The sequence below is a fragment of the Aethalodelphis obliquidens genome, unplaced genomic scaffold (assembly GCF_003676395.1).
Source record: "Aethalodelphis obliquidens isolate GAN/ISIS:26980383/991018 unplaced genomic scaffold, ASM367639v1 scaffold53, whole genome shotgun sequence".
Classification (NCBI taxonomy): Eukaryota; Metazoa; Chordata; class Mammalia; order Artiodactyla; family Delphinidae; genus Aethalodelphis; species Aethalodelphis obliquidens.
The window spans coordinates 14,411,339-14,424,106 of NW_020837997.1; the positions used below are offsets into that span (position 1 = coordinate 14,411,339).

At 63.1% G+C, this 12,768-nt stretch overlaps 1 protein-coding gene across 1 annotated transcript; it reads left to right on the top strand.

Annotated features, from left to right (window-relative positions):
• The first annotated feature begins 4,117 nt into the window (after nucleotides 1-4,117).
• C2CD4C (C2 calcium dependent domain containing 4C) lies at nucleotides 4,118-6,130 on the top strand. Its single transcript, XM_027086052.1, has 2 exons — nucleotides 4,118-4,221; nucleotides 4,818-6,130. The coding sequence occupies exon 2, from the start codon at nucleotides 4,855-4,857 to the stop codon at nucleotides 6,115-6,117; it is 1,263 nt and encodes a 420-aa protein (XP_026941853.1). The 5' UTR covers nucleotides 4,118-4,221; nucleotides 4,818-4,854; the 3' UTR covers nucleotides 6,118-6,130.
• The last annotated feature ends 6,638 nt before the right edge of the window (nucleotides 6,131-12,768 follow it).

The following is a 12,768-nucleotide window of genomic DNA, read 5'->3' on the forward strand; positions in this document are numbered from 1 at the left end:
ACCCATCCATCCATGCATCCACTCACCTGCCCACCCACTCATCCATCTACCCATCCATCCACCCATCCATCCATCCATCCACTCACCTACCCACCCACCCATCCACCCACCCACCCATCCACCCACCCATCCATCCACCCATCCCTCCATCCATCCATCCATCCATCCATCTACCCATCCATCCATCCATCCATCCATCCACTCACCTACCCACCCACCCATCCATCCACCCATCCATCCATCCATCCAGCCAGCCAGCCAGCCACTCACCTACCCACCCACCCATCCATCCACCCACCCATCCATCCATCCATCCACTCACCCACCCATCCATCTGTCCATCCATCGTTCATCAGTCTACCCACCTATCCATCACACATCCATCCATCTAACTACCCATTCACCATTCATTTGTCCATCCATCCACACCCCCGTCCTAATATCCTTTAATCTGCCTTCATGACCTCCTCTTGTCCACCTGCCAGGACCCCTGGTGGGTAATGGGGATGCAACGGGTGACCAAGACAGACCCGCTCTTGTGGAGTTTGTCAAATGACGTTAATTAGCAGGTCACTGCTAAGCGTCTGATGACAACCATGGGAAGGGAAGTGCCCTGGAGCTTAGGGGCCCCAGGAAATCCAGGAGGATGAGCAGGGAGGCCCCAAGAGAGGAGGAGAGAGATCTGGGCGGAAGGGATGGTGTGTGCAAAGGCCCTGGGTGTGTGGAACACAACTTCTTCAGGAGACAGAAGGATGGCCAGAGCAGCTGGAAGGGAGATCAGAGGGGCGGTGGAGTGAGGGGCACAGCTGGACAAAGCTTGGTGCCAGAGAGAGCCGCTTGGGGCCTTTTGAGCACAGAGGTGATAAGATTGCCAAGTGGGAATTAAGCTGTGGGGGACAGGATGGGACTGGGAGGTGGCGGGCAGAAAGGACCGGGCGGGGGGATGGGGGGGGACTGTCAGATTCTGGGATTTGTAGGCCATTCATTCCTAGCTCTGGGTCCTCCGAGGCCCAGGTTCCCCTTCAAAGACTCTATCTAGCACCCCACCCCGGGCATGTGCTAAGAACTGCACAGACTTGGAATCCTGAACTTCTCCCCACTTTACAGATGAGGAAATAGAGGCTCTGAGGAATGAGGTCACTGCCAAGGCCACACCACTGGGAGGGGGTAGAGCCTGGATTCCAACCCCATCACCTCCCTATCCTGCTCCCTGAGTCGGGAAAGCCAGGCGTGGGGTGCCCCATGGTGACGGGGGCTGGGAGCCTGGGCCCCGCACAGCTAGCTCCTGCCCCATTCTACCTTCAGTTCTTCAGTCAACAAACGCTGCTTGCCCCAGCTTTGCCCTCAGGGAGACCTGGGGAGGGAAGCAGTAGAGACGGGGGTTCAAACTCCACCGTGCCGCCTTGGCCAGTAGCTTCCCTTCTCTGAACTGGGTGCCCTGTGGCTTGGGCCTCCCTTGTGCCTCAGCGTCCTGCTCTGTAAACTGGGGATGATGGCCCTCCCCCGACGCGGGCTACCCTGTGCCTTGTTGGGCCGGGACCCCCCTGGGAGCTTGTAGACAGGCCTGCGCCCCCTTTTCCAGGGAAGGAGGCGGAGCTCAGAGGGGAGGCCACTGCTGGGAGCCAAATGGGCACCAGGTGGCCCCTCTGGACTGGAGCTCAGACCTCTTGCAAGCCGCCTCCTGGTGCTTCCTCCCAGCCACCCTTAGGTCTGCCACCTCCCCCTCCCCATTCAGTGGGTCCCTCCACCCAGCATGAGGTGGAGGGGGCCCTCTCTCCAGCCTGAGCCTGCAGCCTGCAGCCTCCCCATTTCTGATTCCAAGAAGGCTGCTGCTGAGGGGGGGAGTCCTGGGGGTGCTGCCATGCCCATCAGCCGAGGGCTCTGTGGACCCGGAGAGGTTCCTGTTTACAGAAAGGGACATGGAGCTGGGCTGGGAGCTGAGCTGACCAGCTGGAAGGGCCTCTCCCAGGGTCGGGCCCCTGGCCCCACAGGGCAGGCCTTCGGGACCTTCCCCAGGTGCCTTCCCGCACCCCCCTGCCGTGCCTCAGTTTCCCCAAATGTGATGGGGTGGGGATAGGAGTGGGGCTTCCGGCTGAGCTGGACCGTGGTGGGGTCAGGTCCTGGGGCTCCTCCCCCACTGAGTCCCCTCCTTCACCGGTAGCAGCATCCGTGGAACCCACACTTAACTCACACGTTTCTGGTCCCCGTACTAAGCGTTTTGCAAATAGTACCTCACCCTGTGGAATCTTCACTCTGACGCTGCAATTCAGGGGCAGGTGTTATGCCCATGGACTGCTGAGAACACAGAGGCACAGAGAGATTTGGGCACTTGCCAGAAGTCACACAGCAGGAATAGTTGGCACCAGGATTTGAACCCAGATACAAGGCTCCGGACTAGCGTCCTGAGCTACTCAGCGCAGAGACCGGCACAGAATAAACTCACTGCCCTCCTCCCCCAACCCAGCTGGGAGGAAGAGCCCGCTCCCAGCGAGGCGAGGGTGTGTGGGGAGCGAAGCCCCAGTACCCAGGCCGGCCTGTCATCAGGACGCCTGAGCCGGTCACCTCGCCATCCTGGGCGGTGGCTCGAGGCCCCTGTGGGGAAGAGCATTGTTCTAGGGTCACCCTTCCTACTGTGGCACTCCGGGCCCAGCAGGGGTGACTGACATCAACCGAGTAATTGCCCGAGGGTATTTTTCATGAGAGCTGAAGTTAAGGTTTCATGGGCTCTGTTGGGCTGTGATGCGGGGCAGGCAGGGCAGGCTTCCTGGAGGTGGCAGTGAAGTGGTGCATTCATTGGTATCTGCCTCCTTTGTCAGACTGTGTGGCCACGCCAGTGTTGCCCCCAGAACAAAGGGGGGCTCCATGTTTCCTGGGTGAGCAAAGTTGAGACAGCTCTTGAGGGAGCCTCACTTTCCCCATCTGGACAATGGGACTCTAAGCCCCACCTCACTCCAAGGTCAAGTGGAAGTGTTGGAGGGGCCTCTGTCCAGCTCCAGCTCAGTCTGCCCCCCCCCGGCCCCCTTCTGCTGTTGAACCAACCGTCACTTCAGACCACCTCCATCCCAGCTCCAGCCACGACGATGCTCGGGGACATTTCTGGAAGAGAGGAGGCTCCTGGAATATGATAATTAAATAAGGTCTAGGCTTCCCCTGCTCTGCATCAGTCTTGCCAATACATTATCTTGCTGGACTTGGGACTGGTCACTCGGCCTTGGATTCCAGAAGAGGAAACTGAGGCTGGGAGGGAGGAAGGAGTGAGGACAAGGGGGGTTGGGGCCAGCAGATCACAAGGGTGGAGGGTGGAATCCCAAGACACGCTGTGGTCTCAGAGCTGCCAGGCCTGAGTCTCCTGGTCTCACCCTTGCTGGTTTAGCCATCTGTGAACTGAAGGGGGGGCCTCTCTCCTTTCTCCCCGAATCACATTTGTCATGGGAGCCACCAAACCTACCGTTAGTATTTACCTGTGTATTTCTGTATTGGCGTCCTTCCGACCAGGACACATCCCAAAGCCGGCAGCTGCATGCCAGCCACAGCCATGTTCCCAGCGTCCAGTAGGTGCTCGATAAACATCTCTCCCATGGAGGAGCAGCGCCCTGGCCGGCTTCTCGGGTGTCTGCACCGAGCCGCGTCTCAGCGGCTAGCTCCTTGTTTCTGGAAAGAAACCTTCACCTTCCTCATGTGCAAACTGGAGACAGCCATAGGACGTACCCGCCGGTTTTTGTGGAATGAGTTGGGGGGAGGGCGCTGAGAGCCTGGAACTGAGAAAGCGCTCGGTAATAAATTCAGCTGCCGTTATTATTATTGCTGTTCTTTTACTCGTCAGCGTAAGTCGGGAAGTGGCCCTCAGAGGAACTGAGGCAGGGGCCTGGGGTTTCGAGGGGCGTCAGCAAACCGCCACCACATGCCTCCTTCCCACCACCCCTTCAGTCCCCGAGTCCCCGCGAGGCTCCTCGGTTCTGCCCGCTGGGGGCTGCGCAGACCGCCCGCCCGGTCCCCGGGGCAAGCGAGGCGGGGGAGGAGGGCGGCCGTACTAGGAGGAATACGGCGGCGCGGCGGCCAGCTGGGCGGTTTCCCGCCGCCGCCGCCGCTGGTGAATGAGTCCGACTGCGCTGCCGCTGCCGCCCGACCGAGGCTGCGCCCGCGTCCCCGCGCCCCCAGCCTTTGCGCCGAGACCCCGGCGTGTCCGCGGACCAGCCAGCCTCGGCCACCGTCCCCGGGCAGGTGAGTTCGGGGCCCCGCCACGCTCCGCGGGGGCTGCTAGGACCCCACCCCCACCCCCAGCCGAGTCCCGCGGGGCGGGGTGGGGGAGAGGAGGGGAGGGGTCGGTTCGCCGCGCCGCCAGCCCCCAGACTCACCTCCTCTCCCTTCCCTCACCCCGGATGCCTGGACCCTCGGCCCGGGAGAAGCCACAGGTGGGTGGGAGCTTGGGGGGGCGGAGCTGGGACACCCCAGGGTCCACCGTACGCCCTGGGGTGTCTTCCCCCTGGACTGAGCGCGGACCCCTTTAGAAAGCGCTTTGAGATCCTCAGAACGGGGGTGGGGGCGAGAGTGGAGCCGCAGTCCCCTGGGAGCTTCCCGAGAGTCAGCGCCGCCCCCACCTCCCGGGCCGGGCTTCGGCACTTGGAAGTTAAGCGCGATTCCTCTGGGGAGGGGAGGGGAGGGGAGGGGCGAGCCCACCCCGCCGCTGTCCTGGGCCTCAGCGCCTTCTGACCCCGCTGGCCCCCTGCAGGGCTCCCCCCAACGGGTGCCGGGAGCCCCTCTTCCAGCCCCCGCGTGCAGGGGGGCCTGCAGCTCCCGACCCCCGCTTCTCTTCCCAGGCTCCGCAGATCCCTCCAGGCTCCTGCCTCCGCCCCGATGAAGAAAACCAACCTGTGGTTCTTGGAGCGGCTTCGTGGGTCAGGGGAGAATGGAGCTACGGGGGGCGAGGGTGGGGACAGGGCCGCCAAGGGGCCCCTGTACAGCAACGTGCTCACGCCCGACAAGATCCCGGACTTCTTCATCCCCCCGAAGCTGCCCGCCGGCCCCACGGAGCCGGAGGCTCAGGCTGAGCTGGGGCCCTCGACCTCGGAGCAGAACCTGGCCTCTGCCGCGCCCCGCCGCGGCCCCCGGAGCCCCCGGCTGCCTGCCAAGCTGGCCGCCGAGAGCAAGAGCCTGCTGAAGGCGGCCACCAGGCATGTGATCCAGATCGAGAGCGCAGAGGACTGGACCGCCGAGGAGGCCGCCACCAACGCCGACCCCCAGGCCCAGGGGGCCATGTCGCTGCCCTCGGTGCCCAAGGCCCAGACGTCCTATGGCTTCGCCACGCTGGCCGAGAGCCCCCACACACGGCGCAAGGAGTCTCTGTTCCATAGCGAGCACGGGGCTCTGGCCCAGGTGGGCTCCCCGGGCACCCGGCGCCGTCGGGGGCGCGTCAAGGCCAACGGGGGCGATGGGGCGCCCAGGGAGGCCGGCGGTGCCCTCATGAGCCCCGGCCGCTGCGTCAGTGGCGGGGAGAGCGACACGGGGTCCTCGGCCGAGTCCTCGCCGTTCGGGTCCCCCCTGCTCTCGCGCTCCGTGTCGCTGCTCAAAGGGTTCGCCCAGGACAGCCAGGCCAAGGTGAGCCAGCTGAAGCACTCGGTGGGCCGCCACGGCTCCCCGTCGGCCGACGACAGCACGCCGGACACCAGCCCTGGGGCCCGGCGCCGCCTGGCCCGCAGGGCCACCCCGGAGCCCGGCCCCGAGCCCGGCGCGGCGCCCCGCGCGGAGCACGCTGTGCGCATAGGCCCGCGGGGCAGCGTGCGGCTGCTGGCGGAGTATGAGGCGGCCCAGGCCCGCCTGCGCGTGCGCCTGCTGGCGGCCGAGGGCCTCTACGACCGTCTCTGCGACGCCCGCAGCATCAACTGCTGTGTGGGCCTGTGCTTGGTGCCCGGCAAGCTGCAGAAGCAGCGCAGCACCATCGTCAAGAACAGCCGCCACCCCGTCTTCAACGAGGACTTCTTCTTCGACGGCCTGGGGCCGGCCAGCGTGCGGAAGCTGGCGCTGAGGATCAAGGTGGTGAACAAGGGCAGCAGCCTCAAGCGGGACACCCTGCTCGGGGAGAAGGAGCTGCCCCTGACCTCTCTGCTTCCCTTCTTGTAAAGGCCCCCACGCCCCCTCCGGCCGGCAGAGGAGACCCCGCCCCCACCCGGATCCGGCAGGGGAGGTGGTTTCCACTCAGGCTGCCCGGCCCTGATGCTGCAGCCCATGTTGGGGGTGTCCTGGGTCATGCTGTTTTCCAGAGGAGAAGGGAGGGGGCTGCCGGGGAAAAGAAGGGGTCAGCTTGCAGGGCTGAGGGTCCCCCTGTGCCCCAAGTTCCATGCCCCTGCCTCACCCTTCCCGAGTTCTGGAACCTGGGCCAGGAGGCAGCTAAGGCCGATCACAGACCCAGAGGCCGCCGGTCCTGAGGCCCAGTCATATCTTCTCCTCTGCTGCATGAGTGTCCTCCTGCCACCGGCCCGCCAGACCCTGCCCCCCGCCCCCCCCAGAGATCAGGGCCAGGCCCAAGTTCTGCCCACGGTGCCCCTCGGGGCTGTGGGAGAATCCCCTCCTGGGGTGGGCTGGCTCTGGGCAGTCCTCGGTCCTCCCAGGCTCTGGAGGCGAGAGGCACGTCTGAGAGCCACTGCCTGGCAGACAGGCAGCCGTGGAGGAAGTCCCAGCAGATGAAAACGGGGGCAATTGCTCCCCTCCAGCCCCTCGAGCGAGACAGCCCTCGTGTCAGCTGTTTTCCTCCATCGCCTTCTCTACTCGGGACCCTGTGGCCCTGCTGGACGTTGGGAACTTCCCTCCCCTGGAGGGGTTGCTCAGAACGTGCCCAGAGAGCAGCGCCAGGCCGGGGGCCCCGTTCCTCCCTGGCCCCTGCCCCCTCCGGTGCATTACCCAGGAAGTGATGCCCAGTGACTGATGGCCTTGACGTTTACTCCACTCGTGTACATAGGTTTTGGTTAGGGTGGGTGGGACAAAGGGGAGGCTGGGGAGACCCTGGTTGTGGCTTTTCGTGCTGCTAAAACAGCTGCATGGGTTTAATTGTGTCAGTTTGTGGGTCCTTGAATGATTTCTGTGGAGGTTTCCTGCTCACCGAAACAGAAACGATACAGTTTGAAGCAGGGGCCAGGCAAGGCCAGCTCTGCCCCTTCACCTCTCCTGGGCTGCCTGCTGGGCGAGGATGGACCCGGCCAGTCTGTGGGGATCCTGGGGTGCCCCTCCCAGTCCAAACGTCGTCCCTCCTGGCTCTGGGTCTCCAGATCACCCTGGGGGAGGGATGAAGGAGTGTGTTTCCCTCCAGCGCCCCGGGGGGCGGGGGGAGGAGCACGTGTTCCCTTCTGCACATGTGGTGAGCCATACCTGTGCACCCTTGAGGCCGAGAACGAAAGCCCTTGGCACTAGGGTCCCTTGCTGTGCCCCCTCCGGCCTCTGTCCTGGGCCTGCTCCCTTAGGCCCTCTGCTCCGGGGGACCACCGGGCCAGGCCTGTGGGTGGAGGGGGCAGACAGCCCTGCATGGAGTGAGATGCTCAGACTTTCAGCCCCCTTCTCTGACCCTGACCGCTCACATCCCCGGCTTTCCTTCTGGGGGCCCCCGTTTTATAGGCCCCTGCACTGTTTGACATCTGTGTTTGAAATTGACTGTGGGTACATCTTTAAGACAACCTCCCCCAAGTGTTTGTTTATAACTGCTGTTTTTAGTGCAATAAAGGTGTTCCAGGGATGCGGGGGCGGAGATCTGCTGGCTTTGCTGTTTAATAACAAGCCAGGAGTTTTGTCTTGAATTCCAGGGAGGGTGGCGGGAGCCTTCAGGATGAGTGAAGCCCTCCCCACCCAGCCTTTTAGAGCCTCTGGGCCTCTCCTGCTTGGGGTGGAGGCAAGGTAGCGAGACTGCAGCAGGGCAGGGACCCCCAGGCCCTGTTAGGAGGACATGAGACGTTCATCCCGCAGGTGTGCGTGAGAGCGCTGCTCTCGCCCCGCCAGGGCCGCGAGCATCCCACCTCATAGGTGTGGAGACCCCGCCTTTCAGTCACCCTCCCAGAGCCGGGATGTGAATCCGCACCCTCACTGCAGCCACCGGGGAGAGCCATGCCAGGATCGGCCCCTTCCGCGCTCTGACCTTCTGGGGACAGAGACTGGACGTGCAGGGCCGTCGTCGACGGGGACCCCCTCAGATGCCCCTCGCTCCCGTCTGGTCTGCCCCAGCCCCTGCAGTCAGACAGGAGGGCAGCCCCCACCCTTGTCACACACCCTGGAGACCCCCTGCCAGGGGCGGTGGGTTGGGGGCGTGGGAGCCGGCTCTGGGCCATTCACATCTGTGCCTTCGCACAGCTTGTTCTCTCTTCTTGGAATGCCTCCTGCCCCTCAAGTTCCCTGCTCTCAGTCCCTAGCTGACATGGCACCTCATAGAGGAAGCCTTCCTGGCCCCCTCTGCTGTGTGTTCCCTGTCCCACCTCAGCTCACAGGCTGTCTGGGGTCGTATCTGTCTCCAACCCCAGGGCCGGCAGGTTTATCTCCGTGAAAGGCCATCTCCAGCCCCAGCACTGCGCTGGGCCCCAGGGAGGCTCCTCAGTGTGTGAATCCATGGAAAGCCGTGGCCTGACCCTGTCTCTGGGTTCCTGCAAGGTTGCTGGGGAACCGGGGAGCTGGCAGTGGAGGGCGAGGGTCCCAGCCCTCCCCCTTCGCTCCCCCTTGAGGAACTGCCCGCTCTTTCTAGCTTGGGTCCGACCCTGACTTCCCCTGTCCCCTGGGAAGTGGCTTCCTTTCACTCAGGGACCCGGGCTGGGGGGCAGGCCTCCCATCACGGAAGCCTGGGGGTCAGGCAGTGCACAGGGACGGGAGGGCGTCTGTGCAGCCCGGGACTGCGCAGCCTTTGCGAGTGTGGGAGTTGCAGCTGGTGTGGGCTGTGTTTGCTCCATTTGACAGGTGGGGAAACTGAGCCCCAGGGTGTGGAATCAGACCAGCTGTTCCCTCACCAACCTTGTGCGGGTTGGGGTCCTGAGCAGCCCCCACCTGCTGACAGCCCGCCAGATGAGCTGCACTAACCAGGCCTGGTCGGGTTCCAGGATGTGTTGCCAGGGCAACCGGGCGCCTTCTTGCCTCTTCCCCACCAGCCACTCATGGACGGGCAACCGGTGTGTGCGCGCGCGTGTGTGTGATGTATGTGTGCATGCACACATCCACGCGCCTCTGTGCACATGTGTAACTGTGCTGTAGGCCGTATGCACGTGTGTGAATGTTAGTGTAGCCACGTGAGTGTGAGAGTGCAGCCGTGCTTGCACCTGTGTGACAGTGTGGGCATAAACACGTGCGTGCACGTGTGTGCTCACACACCTGTGTGGACTGTGCACGTTTCTGTGTTTGCACCCTGTGCATGTATGTAACCCTGTGTGCACACATGTTGCTGTGTAATGTGTGGCTGTGCGCGTGTACGTGTGTTTGTGCATGTGTGCTTGCGCTGTGGCTGCCCGGTGCAGCCCCCAAAAGGATGCCCCCAAAGACATAAATGGACTCAGGAAGACCCCCTCCCTCCCCTCTCCATGCTGGTTCCCCTCTGGGAACCCCCTCTCCCACGTTCTCTCCCTCTACCTTGAGGTCTCAAACCACTGCCTCTTCCCCAGGGCAGCCCCCACCCCAGTGAGGTCAGACACCCCTTTTATATTCCTTGTTAGTGTCATACTCGGCCTTGTAATATTGATGCTCTCAGAATAGTCTGTTGTTGCACCTGGAACACCCCAGTGCTCAGCCCAGGGTGCAGATGAAGGTGGTGTCAGCACTCTCTCCTTCCAGCCCGGCTGCCATCCAACATCTTCCTGCTCTCAGTGGGGGCTGTGGTCATCCAGGTCCACCACTAGCAGTAGGCACCTGATTTGGTGAAGATCGCAAAACCATGCCCCTTTCTCAGAGTGGGGCCAGCACAGGAGACAGCAGAGCAAAAGATGAGAAGTCAAATGCCTGGCAACATGGTGGGCACCTGGATCCAGCTATGCCTGCAGTCCATTTCACCATTTCAGTTCAGAGGGCCAATAAATTCCCTTCTTTGCTTAAGCCAGTTTGACTTTTTTTTTTTCATTTGCAGCCAAAGATCACTGATACAGCATCTCCAGTCTGAGGAAGGAGGAACAGCACCGACCTGGGGTGCCCCAGTCTGACACGGGAAGGGGAAGCAGAGAAGGAAGGCAGCATGGGGAAGGCCTGGGATTTGTATATCCCACAGAGCTGGAGAAAGGTGGCCCTGGAGTGAGGGGGTGAGCTTCCCTCAGGGCATTCATCAAGAAAGGCTTTGCAGAAGGAGCAGAATCTGAAACAGGGAAGGAGCTCTGAGGCAGCAGAGACATTCCAGGGGCCTTGGGAATCCAGCCCGCAGTAGGCCTCCATCCCACCCCACCACAGCCCTGATGCACTGCCCACCCTAGTCTGCCCTCTGCCTTCACCTGCTGCTCTGAAACCTTCCATAGTTCCCAGGGCCCCACACCCTGGCATGGGAGGCCTGCTACGGGCGCCCTGCCCTGCAACCCATGCACTTCCCCGGGCCTGGAGCGACCCCCTCACTGGCACCCGATGTCTGGAGTCTGGGAATCTGAACCCTGACAAGCGAGGGGAGTGTTCCACGGCGGAATTCAAGCCCCCGATTTTTCACTCGCCCTGCGTTCTTGGGCAACTCACATGGCTTGTCTCGGTCTCAGGCTCCCCACGCGGTCGCTGTGATGGGTCCATGCGCGGCCGCAGGCGCAGGGCAGCGATGGTATTAATCTAATCACATCAGGATTTTAATTACAGGCCCCGTCAGATCCACTGAGGCCCGGGCTCCCCTGGCCTCCGAGTGCCGAGGGCCTCTCCCCCCCCTCCGCCGCCCCCGTGTGGGATTCAATTAAGCCTTTGTTTTCTTCTCAGCTCCTCCGCGGGTGGGAGGGAGGGGCTGCCCGCAGCCGGCTCTGCTGACGCGAGGAGAAAAATGACTTCAATAAAAAGGAGCCGCGAGTGGGGAGCGGATCCGGGATGCGCACCCCTCCCCCGCGAAGCCGCCTGACCGAGGCCGGAGTCCCGGCTCCACTGCGAACAAGCTGGCCTGGCTCTGGGGCCTCAGTTTACCCGCGCCCCCCCCCCCCCCCCCCCCCGCCCCGTGCAATGGGGACATTGCGCACTCCCTCCAGGGCACATAAGCTGCGCACATACCGTGCAGGGCCCGTTCACGAAGCCTGTACCGGGTGAGAGGGACGACCCCCTGGATCCTCAGCGAGACGCTGCCACTCCCACTCACACATGGGGAAACCGAGGCCGGGTGAGGCAGAGGGGCCTGCCCAAAGCCACCCAGCTCACAGGGGACAGGACGCAATTTGAAGCAGCGCCAGGTGCAGACCCCGAGCCCTCAACCCCGCCCAGGCTTCCTTCCCAGTACTGGAAGGCTCCTTCTCCCCGTGAGAGGCCCCCGGCCCGCCTGGACCACGCCGCCTGGGTTTGAATCCTGACAAGTCACCGTCCTCTCTGTGACCGCGGTTTCCCCTCCAGAACCCTGTCTCCTGCCCCTCGTGGTGGGGGCGGAGACGAGCGCAGACGCAGAACAGACACGGCGCCCAAACCTGGCCCAGGGGCGCCGCGGGCCCGGCCCAGGGCTGGGCGGTGAGGCTCTGCCTCATGCTCTCGGGCTGTAGAGGGTTTAGCCGTGCCCAGAGGGGTCTTCGAGGTGATCTGTGTCCCGCCTGACAGGACTGGCCATGCCAGGAAGACCAACCCTGCGTTTTAGGGTGGCCTTGCGTGACGGCATCAGTGGGCCTGGAGGTTGAGGTCAGCTGGTGCGCGATGCAGGCGTCACACCGGCACTGGCCCCCCGTGTGGGGCCCGTGGTGCCGGGAGGGGCATAAGTGGACGGTGGTGATGGCGAGACCCCCTCCCCACGCTCCTCCCTTGCTCCTAACCTGTGCAGCCTCTCAGATGCTTTCAGTGAGGTCTGCGAATCCCTTCCAGAGAATGATCAAACCCCAGGGTGGTTTGGAGGACCCCCGAACTTTCAGTTGGTGTCAGAAGTGGAGACTGTGCCCTCTGACCTTCCAGCCTGGCTAACTCCCCACCGCCGCCCCAAGCCCTTCCTAGGAGCTCAGGGCCTGCCTTGCTATGGTGACGCAGGAAGCCCCCCTCCTCCAGCCACCTGACTTATGCTCAACCACCCCTGCTTCTCAGCCAGAGGTGCCCAGCCCCCCACAGCCCACTCTGCCCCCCAACATTTCCTCAGCTCCCACAGCCAAGCCACAGAAACTCCTTCCTTGTTTCTTGAACTCGGGGAAGAGCTTCAGCACCCCCACATGCAAAAGCCGCCGCGAAGCTCAACTCTGGGGGCTGGGCTGACGGCACCTCCGAGTCTTCAAGCACGTGCCTGGCCTGCCTTCCAGTCTCCAGCCAGCATCCCCGACCTCTTCCTGACCCTCGGAATCCACAAAATGGTTGTTTCACACGTGTGTTGGGGTCTGAGTCACCAGAACCCCTACCTGCTTCTTGGGGGAGGAGGTGCAGGACACAGAACCGATCCGAGGTCGGGAAGTTCTTAACCCCCCGGGCACATCGAGGAGGCTGGTAGTTGGAGAGGTGGACCCTGCAGGGAGGGTGGACTCTGTCTTGAGGACAGTGGGGAGCCTCGGGGAGCGAGGGGCTCTGGTTAATGTTTTAGACCCTGCAGCGTCTGTGAGGAAGGGGCACTGTTGGGTGGCACGGAGACGGGGCTGGGGCTGCTGCTGATTCCAGAGGAGGTGGGAGGGCATTGGGACTGGGCTGGGCAGA

Bases quoted from the DNA above. Each gene is read 5' to 3' on its own strand.
- C2CD4C (XM_027086052.1), top strand. From the start codon at position 4,855: ATGAAGAAAACCAACCTGTGGTTCTTGGAGCGGCTTCGTGGGTCAGGG.